General features: G+C 38.1%; 1 protein-coding gene and 1 long non-coding RNA gene across 6 annotated transcripts in view; one reads left to right on the top strand and one right to left on the bottom strand.

The window, feature by feature from the left end:
- pcdh9 (protocadherin 9) overlaps window positions 1–21221 on the top strand; it is a 262609-nt gene extending 241388 nt beyond the window's left edge. For all 5 annotated transcript variants that reach the window (XM_084129960.1, XM_084129958.1, XM_084129961.1 and 2 more), the window contains one exon: window positions 18949–21221. In XM_084129960.1, coding sequence (XP_083986086.1) covers window positions 18949–19319 — 371 coding nt within the window. In that variant the 3' untranslated portion in view covers window positions 19320–21221. The remainder of the gene's footprint in view (window positions 1–18948) is intronic.
- LOC311092934 lies at window positions 10183–12763 on the bottom strand. The gene is made up of 4 exons (XR_014608335.1): window positions 11634–12763; window positions 11455–11559; window positions 11314–11375; window positions 10183–11230 (listed from the first exon to the last, which is right to left on the bottom strand). It is a non-coding gene; the product is annotated as an uncharacterized lncRNA (long non-coding RNA).
- Window positions 21222–22223: the final 1002 nt, after the last annotated feature.

The raw sequence follows: 22223 nt of genomic DNA, 5'->3' as shown, positions 1-22223 counted from the left end.
CATATACGGTCCATATTTATTATTCTCTCCACAACCCTCTGAACCACACAAACGTGGTTGTGGGATATCATAAGCAGTGATGGGCACATTCAGATTGCATTACCACATGCACATTGTACATACATACTGGATCATATATTTTAACCACTATAATCTTTTATCCCTGATATTTCAAGTAATGTTAACCTTTCATAATTTATTGTACGAATGTTCACTTGTGAAATATTTCTGTCATTATATTTAATAAGATTTTTTGTATTTTTAAATTGTAATTTGTATGTTTGATTTAACGCAGCATTGACATTTCTATCAAAATCTCTGCAGTTCCCTCAAAAAACCCTAAGGGTTCACAAACCCCTTTTCTGTAAATTATATATTATGTGCTCACACAGATGTAGAGGATAATTGGCTCATTCATAAAAGGCAGGAGGTGAAGTTGTTTTATGAAATGATGCATCTGCATACAGCAGCATCAGGTGTTGGCCTGCCGTTCACTTCATCAATATGTGTGTCAGCAGTGAGAGACGCAGCTGTATGCAGGGTAATGTAGTCCGTTCCCCAGCCAGGAGCGCACATTACACATGAGGGAAGAGAGAAGGCTGGAATGAGTTTATTCTTCTAAACGAGCAGATGATCCCAGCCTGTGTGTTAGACAGACGACACTATCATGCGACCACCTGCATTCACACGCTCCAAGACTTCAGTGTGTTATAAAATATGCATGCTTTTATTGTACTAATGTCTGAGACATTCATACATTGGTGCTGCGAAGATACATCGAAGCACATTTATTGTTAAGAAGGGAATAAAGGGTGACTTTTTAGTTTGTATGTGTCGTTCTGTCTGTAGGATTCTGACGGAAGATATTTGCTTGGCTTGAGCTTGTTGTTTGTCATGCTTTGTGAATGATATCCGTATAATACCAGGAATTTAGCAGGTTTGCATAATTCATTTGCATAATTACAGCATTTGGGATCTGAGTCGCCTAATTGCATTTATATAGATGGCGACTGATGAGAGTGATTCTAATCGATTGTCCTGGTAAAATGAGCAGGTCGAGGAATATGAAAGGACGAGCTGAAAAATTTGATAATGTGGTTGCATTACTGAAGAAGAGTCAGACACTCTCCTGTCAGAATGAGATGAATGCACACAAATGCCAACATAATGGCATAATATGGGAAGCTCTGAATTTTCTTTAAACCCGGATTGATTGAAGAATCATAGTTACTCTATGTTTTAACTGTGAATGTTGACTGTGCATTTTAGTCTTGTGTATGCATTTTGTGTATTGTTGATTATGAACCGTTGTCAATGTGACAAAGGCAAAGATATGCTGCAATAACCAGCCTGGATGGGTTTTTATTGTGTGTGTGTTTGGGAACAGGTTTTATTGTCATACAGTGGAGGAAAAGCAATTGTTTATCACTTACTGTTGTGTTTATTTGCACTTCTCCAATAGAAAGCAGGGAAGCTTTCAGAGGAGAATGAAGGGTAACTAAGCATCTCACCTATTGCACATTTTACCTGCATTTTGTTGCACTACCACTAAAAGGTTTGTGGAGAAAAAAGAGAGGAGGAGTGTGTTCATTTTATTCCGACCAAAATGACCGTGTAATTCCAATTTCCAAACTCATAAGAACTTCCTAGGAGGATTTGAAGGCCTCGCAGGATGGCCTTGTTCTCTCCTTCAGACAGATTTCTCAGTCGTAAAAAATTGAGAATATTATCGTGTGGAAAATAACTTCTCTCAGGGCTTCAGCCATAATGCCTGGTTGCAACAGGAAACTGTGTGTTTTGGACTCACATCTGAAGATCCCCTACCTTTTATATATTTGCCATAAGGGGAATCGTGATTTGCTACTGATAACAAGAAAGAGCCAGCAGGTGTTATTCTGAGAGATGGAGTGTCAGACTCCAAAATAGCTGAGGCAGAGAGGGACAGAGCAGGAGTTATTTCTTGTTGAAATCTACTATGGGTAATATTCTCACTTTTGACTAATGGTCACATACGGCGTAAATGCAGGCTTTCTCCAGACCTCTATTGCTTGACATAAAAGCCATTTTACTGTGGCTTTCTTTCATCTGTGTCTTGGGAGTGCTGTGCCTCCACGGCCTCAGAAAGCTTGCTTAATCACTTTTAATGGCGGCAGGGTTTACAGTCTACTTATGGAAATATCAATACCTGCAGCTTTATGAGAAAGCCCGTTTTATCAGGCGCATTTGTACGACTGAAACTCGCAGCGAGGATGCCGCTTTGTTTCGTTTTTCCGAAATTGATCTCAGATGATCGGACCTCTCTGAAACAGTCGAACTTTCACCCTCATGACCACAGAACACGCGTGTGGGAACAGCATCAATATATAAACACTAAAGTTATTGTGGGTGACACAAGGTCATGTTTACCATCCATATGGTTTATGAACTTGTGAGATGTAGTTTTAGCTCTGGAACTCATTGTATAGGAGTGCGTAGGTTTAATTTATTTATCAGGGACAAGATATAAGCCTTTTATCTCGATCTCATCCGGTTTCATTTTGCATTTTAAATGACTACTAAATAGTGTAAGCTAATCTTTGCACATTAGTGGCCTTGTGTGAAAGTCTCCACTCTCCATGTAAAAAAATGTGAATTTATTTCAAATGTATGTGAGTTTCTCACTTTTCATATTGTATGCCAATTGTTCGGCCAGATGGATAATTACCTTTGCTGACTGCAAAGCGGCGCAGCTGACAAGTTGCAGCCTTCCATTTGAAGTTCAGCATCGACTTCATAGCGTTTTGCTTGTCTTTGATTTGGAAAAGAGAGAGAGAAAATGAAATGAACCCCCACGGTGGTTTGATTTAATTTAATGGGAAATATTCCTTGTAAGCTGCATGGTGAATCTGGAGAGGTGGAGGGACTAATGCATTTGAAATGATCACCTGCGCTTGAGTTAAGAGTAAGTTTTATCAAAGTGTCCTTCCATTCTTCTTGCCGTCATTTCTCCTCTTTCATTTTCTACATCTGCTGCAATTTTGAAGCTTCCAACTTGTTGACTCTTTTCCCTTTCCCATAAGGCCACAAATGTGGAGAGAATAGAGGAGAAACATTCCATTTTTGCCACATTATTAGCATATTTTCCTGAAAACTAATTCCGTTTTTTTCTTTTTTCTTTAATGCTTTCCTAAGTGAGCAACAATAAACAAGGGGGTGGAGCTTAAAATGTAAATTTCATGTTTAAACCAATGGTGATGGAAAATAAACAGTATTGTGACTTTACTTCAGCATAACATACATAATATACATAATTCTACATTTGGTTAAAGAATCAAATTGCGAATATGCATTGCAAGCTTGCAACTTACAAAATGACTCAATTAGCATTTACGTAGCTACTCAATGGTAAAAGGCTAAGGCTTAACAAAAATGTTAAATTTAGCCATGTATCTTGTTCTACAGCATTTATGCTGTGTATACTGTATGAGTGATACCTCAAATTGTGTGGCTTGTTGAGGAGAGGTTTGCTATTATTTTCCAAGGAACTCAGACTCCTGGATAATAATAGAAGCTAAAAAGCCCTTTCTTGAAAGAGAACACTTAGAACACCATAGCAACTGCATAGCAACACCTTGGCAACCACGCATGTTATCCTATATCGTGAAGGTATCGTCTGCACAGGCAAGTACAACTCACATTTTCTTCAGAAAATGTAAAAGTATATTTATTATTATGCTTTTCTATCTTCTGCTTAAATGAAAAACTAGAGATGCATCGATCGACTGCCCAGGGACCTGAATCAGACGATTTTCCGCTTGCCCTGCTCGGACCGGACGTCTTTCCGATTTCGAGACGGTCCGTTTAGTTGCCAGTGGTGCAGGCAATAAATTCACAGCCACTCTAACACTCACAGCCGCATGTGAACATGTCGTTGGCTTGGAAGTTCTTCAATGTGAGTGAAGAAGACACAAAGTTCGCAATTTGTAATACCTGTAAGGCCAAAGTAAACCGTGGGGGAACCACCACGAAAACATTCAGAACAACAAACCTAATTAGACACTATTGCTGGCAAAAATATTGATATTTCGATACGTATAGATAGTGAAATTACTGAAACTGTTTTAATACTCTTTTTCTGCGGTATAGATGATACACCAATACCAGCTGCGTGTTCTCAGTCTCTCCTCTCTCCGACGGCGAATTGACACACACACGCCTTCTGTCACTCACTTGTCTCATTCGCTCCCGTTAAATAGTGCTTTTATTGCACATTATTTGGCATGTATTCAGTTAAACGCAGTCAGTTTGGGAACATAAATAGTTGAGAAAGATAATGCATGTTTTGTAAAAGTATATTGGATCTGTGCACATCTTTTACATTTGATTACTTTAATTTCTGTAGTATTTCTTACCTGAATATACTGTTAGACCCACCTGAAAAACTTAAAACTTGTTTATTTCATATCTCTCTTTATTCTATTGTGTTTATTTGTGCTGTTGTTTGCAATTTGTTCTTATTTTATTACTGATTTTTGCTTGAGGAAAAGTCGATTTTTTGTTTATATATGCTGTCAATTCTTAGAAAGAAAATCAGAATCGGCAAAATCATTATTGGCAGGTCACACTTACAAAAAAATCGGAAATCAGAATTGGCCAATACATTTGCAGTCGGTGCTATATAAAACATCTTACCTTCTCTTCTCATCTGTAATCAGTGTCTGTGTTGGCCAGTGTTTCTCTCTTGTTCACACCACAAAGGGAACAAAAGCAGCCCTATATCACTATGCTAGCCATGCAACACTAGCTAGAACCAGCTTTAAAGGGACACCCAGGACAGATTCAGAAACCCTGTGCTCAGTAATAACAGGAGCTCTGGCTAGACTTTTACACCACATCATCACCCAAAACACTCCCCAGACACATCAAACTGTCGTGGCTCCTCGTGGCCAAGTCGTAAGTCTCTTTTTCTCTCAGTCTCAAATCCCATTTACTTTCTCCATTGAGAAATTGATTTTTTAACAATAACATATAAAACTTTCAAGACACACCTGCCATTCACCAAGTGGCGAATCACCTTTTGTAGAGGGAAGTCAGAACTTAATTTAATAATAATAATTTACATAAATTAATTCCCCATGAATTCCTACACAAGCCAAAATCCCGTAAAGATATACTGTATATATTTCTCTCGTATCACTCTATGGTTTCTTTCTTCTCACATAATAGAGTAATTTCAACTCGGATCAATATTTCATGTCTAGCCTATATATTTATTTATTTGGCAAGTCGCTGAATAATAAGCAGTATAGTGTACATTCAGCCAGTCATTATCTCCAAATAAAGCCCTTCGGGGTGGCTGACTGCACGTTATATGTTATAATGTGTCATTTGTAATGTTTGCTGCCAAAATGCGGGGAAAATTGTAAACCACTGCAGGAGAAGTTGAAATAAAAATGTGGCTTTGTTGATGTATTTCTTGTAGTCCACAAGTGTTTTTGTTTTCTGTTACCAGCGGTTTTATCAAAGACATTTGCATCGAGCGGCTCTCCATCGCCGATGCCAGTGGCCTTGAGATACTGACTCCTCGAGGGGTCACCCTGAGCTTCACATTTATAGAGCCTGACGTAATGTTGGCACGAGCGCTGGGACCATTTGTTCTCTCTGGATGGGCGTGTGCCAGCCAGAGCTCTGGTAATGGGTTGGGTGGCAGACGGAGACAGTGGGTGCATGAGCACTTGAGTGTTTTTCCATTCTGACTAAAGCAATGGTTGTGTCTCCGAACAAAAGCTGGAGGTGGACTGGCAGTGCTGCCATAAAGATCTCCTTTGAGTCCATTTACAATAATGACGTAATGTATGAATGTTTTTTTTTTTTTTTTCAGTCCCTCTATGACATTGGATGAGCCTTGTGTGTGTGTCTCGATGTTAGGGAATAACTATCCATAACTAACATATACTGCTAACTTTACTTTTTTCAGTATTGTGACATTAGCTCAGTGGTTTTTACAATAGTATGGCTTATCCAGTAATGAGTTATCATGAAAAGTCATTACTTTGCTATGCTTGTGTTTTGTGCTGAAGTGAACTGAGGCAATAATCACAATCGAATTTCATTTAATTCGGATTTAAATTCACTCGAGGAATCCCTCTATATTTTTCCCAGATTTATTTTTTATTTTTATTACAATTAAATATTTAATTTAATTTTGATGTCACCATTAATGTAATTATTTTATTGTTTTGATGAAAATATTATTCAGTAGGATTGAATAATCTTGAATTAGGTAGTTTACTGTACAACAAAAGTATTATTATTATTTTTTTTTTATCAGGACATGGAAAATAGTGTTATTACGACCCGGTGGATGGACAGACAGACAGACAGACAGACAGACAGACAGATAGATATTTTTTTTATAAAAAATATTTTATAATATATTCTCCCATTTGCATCAAAGTAGTTGTACTCTTTTAATTTTGCTCCAAACCACTGTTTTAAATGGATGGCTTGACTAAAGTCTTAGTGTTTTAAATAATGAGTTGCTTGTGGTTTGGCAAACTACAGTCTGAATTATCTTCCCCAATGCTGGTCTGTCCAAACCGCAAAGAATCAAGTTGACTCTTCATTAGTGTTTTTTGTTCCAGCAATCGTACGCCTCAGTGTGGTTCATCAGAATAACTCATTACTCACTACCTTACGATGGGAGTCATTGAACTAAGATCAACATGTCACCAGTGGAATGCTCATGTGCGTTTTCATGCAGGTTCAGTGTGCTTCTCCAGACTGAAGGCTGTGTCGGCGCATGTTCTTTATTAGCCGTTTATCAGAGTAAACTTAATGAACCTTGCCCTTGGCTTGACTGTTCTATTGTTGCTGTACTGGAGCGAGGGACCATCTGATCAGTACCGTCTGTACAGCACTCCAACACCTTCTGTCAACTGTGAAGTGTGCATCTGCTGCCGTATGTGCGAGTGTGTGTTTATGCATTTCAGATGGCATTATAGCTTGTACTCTATAGGCCTCACTTATAAAACATGAAGCAGAAGGTATTTCTGTATAAATTATGAATAGTTAATAAAGTAAAATAAAGTATTAGCAGATATTAAGCAGACAGTCTGCTAATACTATAATGAGAGTTAGTTGACATGCAGTTGCAAAGTTACTTATAGTTAGTAGAATGTCTAAAGTGGACCATCGAAATAAATTGTTACCAAAAGAGTGGATTCCATCTATTTAATTTAATTTAATTTAATTTATTGTATATACATCTTATTAATGATCCTATTTTCCCTTTTCACACAGTAAAAAATAGGACAAGGTCTCGAAAACTAGAAAAAAAGTCAGCATGAACTCCCACATTAATATTTTCGTAGCCTTGTGAAAATCTTTTGTTAGTGAGTTATTCATGTAATAATCCATCTGGAATCATCAGCTGAAATGATCCATCTAACCGTTCATTTACTAAAGCAATAATCAGTTCACACACTAGCAATTACTGCAACAATGTCAGTGACATCTCTATAATTATCATAAGAGACAATGAGAGACTCAGGTGCCGGATGAACTGGACTCTTCTGGACAGAGGTTTCATTGATTGTACGGTTTCTCCATGCAGACATAATGTGTGTGGGTCAGTGACAAATAAGAATGTCTGAAATTAAGAAAAGGATAAATCCTCATATTTAATAATCATCATTATTTTTTTTTATTTTTTTGGTGTCATACCATTTGACAACCTGAATTAAACAAAAAAAATCTCAAAAAATGTCTAAATATCTGATATTTTTTGGATATGTGCTGATATTAACACATACTCATTGGACTCTACAGGGTTCATTTGTGTGATGTAATTTCATGTTTTATTATTTGATTGACATGTGACAACAGAACATATCCCTTCATGTTGGTTAAGCTAAGCTTTGATTGGCCTACAAAAGTTTTCGTAATATCAATAACATTTCATCATTTAATATTTAAAACTGCTTTAAAGTTTTCTTCATACAGTTTTATTTCTAATAACTTCACTCTTTTAATTTGAGTTTTAATTATTTAACTAATTGCGATTTCTGTGGAGTAACCCCACCTTGACACTGACAAAATAAATTAATTAATTAATTTAATTCAAGACTTTGTATTTCTGAAGCAAAACCACTTCCCTTCCTGTCATTAAACATGGCGGTACACACACAAACAGGTTTTGATTTCTTTCCAGAATCCTGCAGTCCAGCCTTTGATCATCGCACAAGGTGACATGTGCCGGTTGAGGGGTGCCATGGTGATGCTGGTGTGACAGGTGCAGTCATCAGACTGACTGGAGGTCAAACAGCAAGCCAAACTAGGGCGAGGGCGTCACGGCAACCGAGCGCCTAGACGACAGGGTGTCATGGCGATAGAGGCCGGAGACAATCAAGGATAAGAGAACGAGAGCCATTTCAATTAATAACAAAGACAACAACAAATAAAGAATTGTGGAAAAAAATTGTCCATGGAACTATATATTTCTTAATTTTTGGAGAACATGTAAGCATTTTTTGTTCCTGCAAAAATCGCCACAATGATGCTGGGGCGTTTTCAGTTGTTGCTATGACGTCTTTGAGTGTTTTAGCATGTTTATGTGCAGTTGCTAGGGTGTTCTGGTTGGTTGCTGGTTGGTTGTTTATTAGCCAAAAAAGCCCACTCATACACACACACATATACACTCACCTAAAGGATTATTAGGAACACCATACTAATACTGTGTTTGACCCCCTTTCGCCTTCAGAGCTGCCTTAATTCTACGTGGCATTGATTCAACAAGGTGCTGAAAGCATTCTTTAGAAATGTTGGCCCATATTGATAGGATAGCATCTTGCAGTTGATGGAGATTTGTGGGATGCACATCCAGGGCACGAAGCTCCCGTTCCACCACATCCCAAAGATGCTCTATTGGGTTGAGATCTGGTGACTGTGGGGGCCATTTTAGTACAGTGAACTCATTGTCATGTTCAAGAAACCAATTTGAAATGATTCGAGCTTTGTGACATGGTGCATTATCCTGCTGGAAGTAGCCATCAGAGGATGGGTACATGGTGGTCATAAAGGGATGGACATGGTCAGAAACAATGCTCAGGTAGGCCGTGGCATTTAAACGATGCCCAATTGGCACTAAGGGGCCTAAAGTGTGCCAAGAAAACATCCCCCACACCATTACACCACCACCACCAGCCTGCACAGTGGTAACAAGGCATGATGGATCCATGTTCTCATTCTGTTTACGCCAAATTCTGACTCTACCATCTGAATGTCTCAACAGAAATCGAGACTCATCAGACCAGGCAACATTTTTCCAGTCTTCAACTGTCCAATTTTGGTGAGCTTGTGCAAATTGTAGCCTCTTTTTCCTATTTGTAGTGGAGATGAGTGGTACCCGGTGGGGTCTTCTGCTGTTGTAGCCCATCCGCCTCAAGGTTGTGCGTGTTGTGGCTTCACAAATGCTTTGCTGCATACCTCGGTTGTAACGAGTGGTTATTTCAGTCAAAGTTGCTCTTCTATCAGCTTGAATCAGTCGGCCCATTCTCCTCTGACCTCTAGCATCAACAAGGCATTTTCGCTCACAGGACTGCCGCATACTGGAAGTTTTTCCCTTTTCACACCATTCTTTGTAAACCCTAGAAATGGTTGTTCAGGAGATTGTCTTGACTAGGACCACACCCCTAAATGCATTGAAGCAACTGCCATGTGATTGGTTGATTAGATAATTGCATTATCTAATTATTGAGCAGGTGTTCCTAATAATCCTTTAGGTGAGTGTATTATACATTTACAAACTTTTATGTTAGATGTGATTAATCGCTATTGATCAATTTGACAGCACTAATATTTATTTGGCTTGAGTAGGGCAAACTTAAATTAAACAAATTTGTTTGAACAAATTAACTTTCATGAGTATTTAGAACTTTCTTTTCACAAAACTGACACATTTGAAGTAATCTGAAAAGTTTAGTTGTTTTGAGTTTAATGAACTTGATTCTTTTAGTGTAGATGAACTTAAATTTAACTGAAACTGGGCTGGGATTTCCATTTCCCAGCATGCTTTGCCATGGCACTCAAAAGGCAGAGTAAATTATTTTACTTAAATTAGAATACTTTTTCTGTTGTGTATTTTGGGGGTTATACCATCATGGTGACGAGGTAAATGTTCTTTATTGCCATACTAATTCACCAATTGCTATGCTAATATATGTGGCAGTTCGCTCTCTTAAGCGCAATACAATACCAATTATGGCACAAAATAGACTACGCCACCCCGGGAAATGGGCCGGGGACCCGGTTGTACATCAAGTGCAAAGCACACAGATATGCGGTGACTGGGTCAGATAACAGACAACAAGGAAATGTTTCAAATCGTTTATTAAATACAAATAAGAAAAATACCAAAAGGCATAATACAAACACACATTAGAATAAATATGTCAACCATAGCACTTATCCATTTCAGAATTGGGGATTCAATTCGTCTGCCCGGTAAACACTGCAACTATTAGTGCTCTCACCACACAGCACCCAATCACCCTCTGTGAACACTGCAAGCAATAAGTACACCACCACCACACCAGCGGACGTGGGCGTTGAGCTGGCACCCCAACTCTGGATAAAGGGAAGAGAGGAAAAATTGAGACATAAGCAACCATACACATACACACACAACGCACTTTCCACGTAATAGTCTTTTGGTTGAACCCTTATCACATGTGGACAGATGGAATCAATTGTTTGCACAAAAAATAAATAAAAAGCAACCACTCACTGGCCAACGCTCATTAATAGCTTTCCAACACTGCGTCGCCTGATGATTACAGTATTTGAAAATACCCTTCTCAGGTCGGATTTAGAAATACATGTAAGACATTCAAAAACAGACAATAACAATTTTACAAACGTAAATACTTTAAATGACAATGTTTCTGCTAAAAGAGCAAGTAGAAATGACAACCCAGTTATTCGCCGCTGTACTCCAGCCCAAAGATCAGCACTGTATTTGCTAGTTTGGAAAGCGTCACTACGGCCGACAATGCGCTATCGTTCCGGCCGTCTCAAAACGGATGAGAGATAAGAGAAAGTATTAGTCAGATGATCATAACAAATACGCTGTTCCAGAAATAGTCACTGAGAAATGGTCGAGGAGTCTCTGGCAAGGGGAAACACAATCCAATCGGTCGTCACTAAGCCCAGCTACTCCCACCAAGCCTGCTGTAACACCACCCCTGTATTACTAAAAAAATATATAACACACGATAATTGTAATTTACACATTTATGGTCTCATGAACTTAACATTGACATGAGTATGACTTACCGGTAAATAGTGAATCACACCGCTCAGTGCACTCACTAGGGTGGGAATTACAGGATCGATCACTAAAAAACAATATTGCATCGTTTATAATTTGCGAATTTATGGTCTTGTGAACCTGATATTGAAATGAGTATGACTTACCGGTAAATGGTGAATCACACCGCTCAGTGCACTCAATAGGGTGCAAATTACAGGCTTGCCATAACGGATACGTTATCAATGAGTTTACAGTCCTCCTCAGTCGCACTGTGAATTGAACGAGTCTTAAATTATCTTTTCTAACGCACGTTCAGAATTAAGCAGCTACCAACATTTCTTACCTCCCGAACGTAAACACTGCGTGTCAGGATGACGTCACTTCCAGAACGAGAATGACGCGCTCGCTTAGGCGCCATTCTCGTCCCCTTTTTATATCTGCCGCACATACCCGGTCCGCCCCTAATCATTATCATGATGGAGCGCATCACCACATATATATGCCAATATATGTTGTATTTTTAAGGCAAAAAGGTCCCATTTTACTGTACTAGTATCTTTGAAGTCGGATGATACTTCTGTAAAAGAGTCATCTAATTAACTGTTAACTGATTTCAAATTTACCAACAATAACTCCTTGATGAAAAGAGCCTGCAACGTTAACTGCTGTTATCTGGCTTCTCTTTTCATTACGATAGACGTACGAGTGAACGAACACATCTTTATGAATAGGGAGATGTCAAACACAATGAAAAACAGGTGGCATGATATTCCCTAAGCTTCCTGCGTGTGCTATTGTATCGCAGCCCCAGTTGCCTGCCACATTTGACAAAAAAAAAAAGAAAAGAAAAAAAAGACGCAGCACAGCTAATTTTCTACACTCTAAAAAATGCTGGGTTGTTTCAACTCACATTTGGTTAAAATATGGATAAACCCAACCTTTGGGTTTAAAACGTAATTAAAAAATTTAAACCAACGGCTGTGTTTGTCCATATTTGACCCAACCATGGTAAAACCACCCAGCATTTTTGGGAGGAAATCATCTGGAAAAGTCATATAATTGGAAGAATGACCCAAGCTGAGCTTCTGAACAACAAGGATTTCATTCCTTTTGTTTTTTTTCACAAGGGCGTTGGAGTTGACTTTCGGGAAGTCGCCACATCAGAGAGCGATCATTATACAGTACATGGAATAACGCATCAGTCACGGCACTTATTTGTAAACATGATATTTTGGAGGGGTTGACGGCCAGAACAAAGGAAATAATATGTTTCCTATTGACACAGTTCTGCTTCCATGTTTCTGTTTTAATCAAGGTGTAGTTCGAGCGTTGCTTCCTCTGGCTTCTGATTGTATTCACCTTGGATGCCATAACCTTGACGTCAACATAATAACACTGCGGAAAAAGATTATTACGCCAGGAGTCCTTGATTGTGAATGTTTTTAATCCATGTCCATGGATCTGTGAAAAAAAAAGACACACATTTCACTTTTCCCTCTTCTCAAATATCATTAAATGTTAAATGTTTAGTCACAGAGCATAAATCAGATTGTAAATCAGGAATAGTGCCTAATTTCTTTTAGATTCACAGAGAAAACGAAAGCTGTTGGTATTTTCTTTGAAATAGATTGTTTGGTTCTTATCACCTGAATTTGTGTGCTTTTTTGAAGAAGACATGAAATGGTTTCCTGAATGCTTTTAGCGTATGATGTATGATGATAGTGAAGGTGGCGTAACACTAAGCTTTACTAATGCAAAATGATTTCAGACTCCACATTTCAGTAGTTTAGCAGGATATAGTGTGGCATTTAAATCTTCTGTTGATCAACTGGATGACAGAGCATTCATTTCCATTTTCAGCAATTGGTTCTTTGGTTCTTATCGCTTAAATTTGTTGTCGCAAAGGCTGTTTTGATGATTTTTTTTTTTTCTTTAATAATGTGAAAGGATGGAATGTACTCAATAAGACTGGTGACACCAGTAAATAAGGTCTGTTTTTATTTTATGTTAACTTATCACCAATGATTGGACCATCTTTGATCAGTTTGGTCCAGGCCAACACAACAGGACCGCACGGTGGTCGATGTACGGTGGATATGGTTCGTCTGTTTGAGGCAGGTCTCGTGGAGCACCGATTTGCATGTTAATGGAAGATGCAACCGTGTCAGCAGAATGGAAATCACAAATGAAGGGACAAAATGGGAAGAGAACAGAGCAAGAGTAATTTAGTTAACATGGCTGGAGCAGAGGGTCATTTGACATGATCAATCTCACTATGCGATTGAAATGATTTCATCAAGACGGAGGGAACTGGGAAATAGGTTTGAAACGCATTGATCGAAGACACTGGGGAAGAATTGATATCACTGTTGTGACCTATAACATTTCCCAGGTTGAACTGAATATGTGATGTATTCCTTAGTAAAGGTCGTTGTTGTAAAATGACTGTCTAATTCCTTTCTTGTTGTTTTTTAAAGTCACCATGACATATAAGGTGACATTTTTTTCAGTGTTTATTATACAGTAATTGATTTACCCATTTTTTAAATTCATGTGGCCTCAGAATCTTTAATCAAAAACATTAACTTTTGCCAACAATAACCTCTCCCCTCCAGAAACCTGTCACTCATAAGATCGCAGAAATTCGCAAATGACAACGATCCAACAAACCAATCAATTCCCGATGGACAAAATCAAGTTTCGCCTTATCTGTTTCACTCAGACGTACATCACAGTAGGTAGGAAAGAAAAGATGGTCACAATTTCTGACTTTACACAACTCCTAACCACAAGTATTAAACTTTGCTGCGTAACTTTTTGCATAACATAAACATCTGACAGATAATAAAACAGGCAAACTAGTAGGAAACCACCTAGCAACCACCCATGAAACTCTAGAAAAACCCTATTAAACACCTAGCAATGTCCTAGCTACCACACTTCAACAAATAAGCATTACCTCGACATAAATGGGAAGAGAAATATTCCGTGTTAAACAAGTTATTTTTGAATTGAGGAGTAAGGCTAATCTAACATATTTTATTATCCTCGCAGCGTGTAGTGGGGCAAATGAATTGTAATATTAATTTAATAATAAAAGTAATAATTGAATACATTAATTGAAAATGCCAAATCCTCTTGATAAGGCAGATGGCTGATGCTTCTGACGATATCTCGATATCATTGCCTAGTAACCATCCATAACATCACAGCTAAATACTAAAACACTGAGAACACCATAGCAATCACTCAGCAACACGTTCCAATCGTATCTCGGCACCAGAATATCATTAGGACTTGAGGGTGGACAACTAACCAAAACACTCTAGCAAAGCAACTCGCTAAAAATAAATAAATAAATGGCATCCTGCCGGGGATTTTTTTGCAGTGGCAAGCACTACTCGCATCTCCTTCAGTAAATGTGAAAATCGTCCTCCCTCTCTCTCTCGCTTTCTTTCATAATTGTTGTCACTGAACACAGCACTTTATATGCAGACCAGTTGAGTAACCTCAGGTGCTTGAAATACAGTCTTTTGAACAGGAAAGTCATTCAAAAGAGGAGCTTTTTTAAATAAAGGAAATGCATTTCATCGTTGGAGTTTGAGGGTGAAATTGTTTTCTTCTGTGAAGTGTGTTTCCTCCCTTTTTCTATCTTCCTCCATTTCCTGTGGTGCACAAGGGTTGTCTGTCAAAAATCAGAAAATCCTCTCAAATTCACCATAAAGTTACCGTGGTTTGAAAGCTCTCACACACATTATACACTGCTAGAGCAGGAAATGTGGGGCAAGTTCAAACAGAGACACACACTCTCCCTCTCTCTCCTCTCGTTCTCAGCGCCCTCTCTCTTTCCAATCTCATTTGTGAAATTCATTTTCCTGTCACTGTGACTCAGTCTCTAATTCATCCCTCATGATTCCTCATGTCAGTCCCATAATGCCATGCTCCTATGCCTCCTCAGAGACCATTAGAGGAGTGATAGGGATGGACTGTGTCTAGCTCAGTGATGTGCGGGCGGTTTGTGGGGAAGGGGAAGGCAAGGACTCACAGACCATCAGTGCACTGTCTAATATTGTGCTCAAAATTGGCTTTTCCAAAATGGTAAGCTCCAATCTGATTGGCTGGCTCGACGCAATTACCTGGAGTCAGGGTGCAGAGGCTTTATCATTATGCCAGGAAACAAATATATATGTTTGTAAGTTCCAAAAACAGTTCAAATAAGCAAAAATTAGCTGGAGCTGCCAGAGTTTGGGAGGTTCATGCCATTGGAACTGTACTGTTCTTAATTTATTGAGGAAGTTCTTTAGGGAGTATGTTTTGTGTTGCGTAAAGGATTTTGAAATTCTTCAATTTGAAAGGGGACAGATCTGATTCGATTTCTTTAAAAAACACAACAAATAGCTAAAAGTAATAATGCTTTTGTTCAGCAAGTATGCATGAAAATGATTAAAAGATTCATATAAGACATTTATATTGTGCCAAAACATTTAAATTTCAAATAAATGCTTCTCTTGAACTTTCTATTGATTACAAAATACTGAAAAAAACATGCATCATAGTTTCTGAAATAAAACATTAAACATTAACTGTTTTCAACATTTATAATAATAAGAAAATATTCATTGAGCAGCAAATCCACATATTAGAATGATTTCTGAAGGATCATGTGACACTGAAGACTGGAGTAATGATGCTGAAAATTCATCTTTGATCACAGAAATAAATAAATGTATTAATAGAAACAATTCTCAATATTACTGTTTTTACTGTATTTTTGAGTATCATAAGAGATCAAAAACAACGGTGTGTGTGTGTGTGTATATATATATATATATATATATATGTATGCTGTGTGTGTGTGTGTGTGTGTATATATATCTCCATCCTTCGGTGCTGACATGGCATTAAGCAACTTATCACAACTTAAACAACTTATAATATTAAATATGTAAGGGTTAATGCCCTTCGAGGTGTCCGCTGTCAGGTATTAATGGACGACGGCGAGGCGTGAACCGTCCGACGCGCAGCGGAGGTCCTCCGCCGAAGTCCATTAATACCTGACAATGGACACCTCAAAGGGCATTAACCCGCTTATACCATGGTCACTTGCCAAATAACACATTTTTAAAACATTAGTTTATATTTTAATTAGAAATCTAAAGTTTTTACAAACAATAACTTGGTTTCCCTGGTTACGCCTGACGGTTTATTTACTAGGTGTCCTCTATCACTTTTTAATGGACACCCTGCAGCCAATCAGAATCGAGTATTCACCCAGACCATGGTATAATAAATTATAATATAATTATATATTATAATAAATAATAAAGTATAATATTCAGTGAACACACCTATAAGTTTTGGCCAATTCTGGATTTACGTCACTGAACTTAAGTGAACTTTGGTTGATTACATCCTCTATGCAGTTGGTCAGGCTAAAGCTCTGATGCCACTGTAATTGTACAACAGAAACTTGGTAGCAGCACCACAACCAGGACATAATACCGTTTCCTTATTCACTTTGAAGGGAGTGGCAGTAGCAATTAAACCATTTTGACTCCATCTGGTAGATTAAAAATGCTGAATGCCTGCAGGAGCCTCAAAATTACAGAGTGGCAGCACAAAAAATAACAAACTCCTTTCAACATTGCCATCACGTTGGAATAAACACATATGTCTGAATGTGGGGTGGCTGTTCTTTTCTACAGTTAGTTTATTTTCCCTTGATAACAGACGGGAGTGACAGGTCTCCCTCCGGGGATAAATATTTAAATTCACGTGGAAATAGGGCTGGCTTCTATAAATGGCACGCGCATACAGTACAGTACGCCTTGTGAAAAAAGCGACAAAAAATCTCTGAACGTCAGCTTGTATTGTGGATTCATTATTATTTGTTGCTGATGTGATTGTTGCTGCATTATTCCACATTTTTATCACACATTATGGATGTAAATCAGACATTATTTGCATTGCGTGCTCTCACACAAACATGTCAGAGTGATGGAAATATCGACTCTGGCCTCTCGTTCAGGAGCAGGTATGGAGCTTTAGTCCTGATGAGAGATAAGAGCCGAATCTAACGCTGGTTTATGGGACACTGAAGCACCAAATGGCCCATGTTATTGGCTTGATGACAAGAGGGGAATGAAGCTGCCATGTTAGGAATAGATTAACTCCAGAGGAGGGTTGATCATTGAGAACCTCCTCTTTAAATCTGGATCCATATAAAAAACACTGGTCAGGGTGGGACCTTCATACTTATTTTGTTTTGTAATAATCATATTTTTTACTATGTACTGTATATTGTACAAAATTTGCCACGTCATAACATAGGTCTCGTGAGATCAGGTTGGGTGTGACAGTGGAACCCATACAAACAAACACTGAACATGTCACAGTTAGGCTCAATTTATTTTGATTCCCACCGCTACTCAAGAGACTCTAACTTTGATTGATACTTAAAGAGAAAATACAAGAGCAACAACCATTGAGAATGTTGGCATGTCTTCATAGGTTAGAAAATAGAACTAACCAAGAAAACAAACATTGTTTTCTGTTACATCTTGCTGTGTTCTGATTATGTTGATCTTGGTATTAGTCATCTGTCCTTTGTCCCAATGTATTTTAAAGTGATGCCATAAAATCTCTTGCTTCAGCGATTCTTCCATTTCCTGCGGTAACTCTGGCAGTCACTTATGCTTATCACACCAATTATGTAGAGACATGGCACTTTGGCTTTTTTCCCCTCATCAGACGCTCATCTTTTCCCCATTTCATGTGTTCATCGGCTCCGTCCGGCTACAGCATGTGGCTTTCTTTCATATACAGTTCATACAGTTCTCGCAAACACAAATCAGCGATCTCTGATCTCCCTCTAAGATGCATTTTTCAAAGCCCTTTGTTCTTTGTAGGAAATGTTAGAAATGTTAGTTGTTATGGTGGGAATTAGAAGCAGAATTGAAACCCTAGTGCTCCAAACAGTATTGTATTACACAAAGTGTATGAATAATAGATGCCTTGTGTCTGGGATTCACAGACTGGTGTTAAAATTAAAGTGTGTTTTCAACAGAACGGTATTATATTACAGCATTATGAAAGTGTTTGGCTTGAATGCAGGTTGTAATAATGATAATAATTGATAATTTAACTTAAAATAAAATTAATTATATTAATATCTGTACTTTTTTTTCTGTTGTCTCTACATGAGACATTTGCTTGTGAGGATTTATCATGAATAACCTGCAACTTTAATGACGCTTTACTGAAGTCACAGTATCTTTTAATATGTTTTTGATCATTTACTCATTTTATGTTAATTCTGTCCAACCAGGATTAAATTAATACACAGAGTGGCATGTTGCAAATACTAAATGACTCCTTAATGATTATCTTCATTATATTCTTGATTATATTTGACAGTGCAGTTGAGCCCATGATACCGCATTGATTCCCACAATGCACTTTGCGTCCTGGTGTGGGTGGAATGTCAGTGTTATTTTCAGTTGTCTCTTTATTCAGCATGTGTTTTTTTTAGGAAATTAGATCTGATGCAAGCCTTTGAGACATTATGTTCATCTCACACAGCTTCATTTGCATCCACTCTAGGTCTATGCTTTGGAAGTTATGAATCCTGAGTCTTTTCGCTTTGTTTGTGTCCACAGATGGACCTCTAGGACCGAGAGGCTTGGTGGAGGCCACAGAGATGTGCACCCAAGAGTGTCTGGTGTTGGGCCACTCCGACAACTGCTGGATGCCTCCGAGCCTGAGCTCGTACCCTTCGCCCAAGTCCCCCGTTTCCTCTTTCAACAACCAAAAGGAGTGGGCTAAAGAGAGACTGCTCAATGGCCACACACTGACCCGCAGCTGGAAAGGTGAGCGTGGAAGCCAGGAGCAGTTTGGGGACAGGAAGACCTACGGGAGCTCGGAAGGACATTTTGGCAGCGGCGGTCACATGGCCGACATCCCATTGGCCAGCCTGAAATCTTACCAGCCCGCCTCTGGCCATGACAGTCCTAAAGAACAGCAGCTTTAAGAGTGTTTTTGGGTTCATTTTGTGTCCATTTTCTCTCTCTCTCTCTCTCTCTCTCTCTCTCTCTCTCTCTCTCTCTCTCTCTCTCTCTCTCTATCGGATCATCCCAGCAACTTTTGAGAGCTTTAGTCCATTCCTCCTTTTTTCCCCTCCTTTTCTTAGATCGATGCCTATGCGGTGTGATAGTTACGTGTATGGAGTAGACATAGACTTTATCGCTTATGCAGGACAGTATACTATGCGAATCCGACTCGCCGACGGCCCGTCTGCGGGATCTTCTCAAAACTCTCATGGTTTGCTGCAAATTCACATTAAAAGGGATCATCTTATACTTCGTCTTGAACAGAGACTGCAAACAAGCGTTCAGGATAAACAAAACAGGGCTATGCTCTATGTATCACGGTTATAAAAAAAAAAAAAAAAAAAAAAAAACAATATAATGGCTGACCAATATATACAAATATTGTGACGTGGTTGTTTTTGAGCTGTTTTGGAACTATATTAATCTACACCATCCAAGAAAATGGAATCTACAAACTGAGAAAGCTTTGTGCTTATTAACACTGTTAGTATCGTTTAGTCTGTCATCGTTGAAGTGTTTGTAAATAGGACTTAATACTAACCGATTTTATGTACTTGTAATAATCACATGGAATAGATCAGTGAACATGACAGCTGTCTTTTATCATTCATCGTATCGGCCTTTTGTCATTGACGTCATTGTCTTCTGGAACAGAGGACCACAGTCTGGATCTGTAAAGCAAACATACACATGGTTACACGCACACACACAAACGCACTTAAACACGCACACACACACACCCCCCCCCCCCCCCCCCCCCCCCCCCCCCCGAGGAGAATTAACAAACGAATCCTGGATGATAATGTCAGTCGGTCATAACATTGCACAATTGCCCAGTTTTTTGCATTTACTGAGTCGATGAACCTGGCAAACTTATTTTTTCAAAGCTATTTTGTATTATTGATGTAAATGCTCAATTTTTACTTACTGACACGGAAAGCTTGATGTCTTTTCCTCTAAAAAAAAAAGAAGAACGATGTTACAATTCAACAGCAATATATTTGTAAATTCTCGACATCTAATTTCAAATGTCATTCTTGTACATGTTTAATTGAACTCGTGCTTTAATTGAGAGTAGTATTAAAAAAAAAAAAAAAACTTTTTCTTTCATAAAATATCGTGTATGCCCACGATTTTTGACGCAAGAGAAGTGAGTGTAGTTTTCATGTCTGTGAATTCATGACATATGCTACGTATCGTACCGATCTAAACAATCTCCGGCAGTGAAACATCAGCAGGCCCTAGTCTCTGAATGCCGAACACAGTAAATGTTTGTCAGGCGCCAACATACTCAGTCATTCCAGAGGAAGAGTAAATAAATAAAAAATGCACTGTCCAAACTGGGGAAGGTATTAAAAGAAAAAAGAAAAACAATGAATAGAACGTGATCAAAAGAGCATGTGCATTATACAAGGACTGAGATTTTAGTTTGATTTCCGTTTTTCCTTTAAATGTTTGGGCCGTTCTTTTTTCCCTTCTTGTCACATGGCATGGCAGAAAGTTCAGACGATGAAACCGCATGCTTACCGACAAAATAGCTTTAAAATGACTTAGTTTCACCTTCTTTTCATTGGGTTGATGATTATTGATTTGTAACGCAGTGAGGTAATTCATTTTGTATAGCACTTTTATGTTTGATCACAATATTTAAAGTACAAAAAAGGGTATAAAAAACAATATGAAAAGAGACAAGAGTGGTGTGAGTTGCTTTCAGCAGTATGTTTGTTGGTTGTGGGGACGTTTGCCATCATAGATATTAAACAGTTACTCCTTGTTACTGCTCTACAGGTATACCGCTACTGCAATAAATGTTTTAAATTGTGCATGTTTGTGCCTTGTTTTGTTCATCGCTAGATTGACTCGTCTTCAAATGCTACATTTATTTGATGGGAAAATTTCACAATTGCTTCTTCTACCATGTGTTTATGCTCATTAAGCAGTTTTATTGCTCAGTGATTGATCTTTCAGAGCTCAGGAGATTGGTCTTTAAAATGTCACCAAATATTGATTTTAATGAGAATTTAAATGTTTGTGTTCATATTAAATTCTTGAACTTAAGTTCAAGTTCAGGTCTTCTTCTTTTTTTTTTCTCAGGAGAAACAACTGAAAAGATGGAAACGCAAAAGTCTTCATTTAACCTCAACGCTGTCTAAGAGAAACAACTGAGTTGAGATCGCAATGTCTTTCCTAAAATTTCATTTTTTTTTTAAATATTGGGGGAAAAAAATCTTCACTCATCTAAATTTTTTTCATCGCCATGTCCGTTGATATTTTAGACGATGTATTTGACAACAATTTACAATGTATTAGGTATCAAGAACAATTTTTTTTTTTACAGCATTTATTTATCTAGATTAATATTAATTTAGATCTATACTATTTTTCATTGTTAATGCATGTTTGATTTATTGTTATATTTTCATTTATGTAAGTTGAAATTAGCATTAACCTGGATTAATAAATGCTTGTAAACATATTATTTGTTAATTTAATGCATGAACGACTGGACCTTACTGTAAAGTTGTTTTTGGAGTTTACTAGAATAGGTTTTAATGCTTAAATGTTCAGAAAACACATCATTTTTCACATATTTTACATTGTTGCAGCACCTCTCTTCCCAGTCTGTCAGTAACACTCTCTGTTTAGTTCCTTCTCTATGAAGCCCCTCCTTCCGAAAAGCACAATGTGCTCTGATTGGCTAGCTGGGCCAGTGTGTTTTGATTGGTCAGCTGCTTTGAGTTTATTTAGTAAATGCCACGCCCCTTACCATAAAACTGAGTTTCAACAAACCATACTTATGGTGCTTTCTATTATTGTCAACGAAC

This window comes from Abramis brama, assembly GCF_963993115.1.
Source record: "Abramis brama genome assembly, chromosome: 11".
Lineage (NCBI taxonomy): Eukaryota > Metazoa > Chordata > Actinopteri > Cypriniformes > Leuciscidae > Abramis > Abramis brama.
The sequence above is the reverse complement of the archived record's forward strand: the minus strand, read 5'-3'. Positions and strand labels throughout refer to the sequence as shown.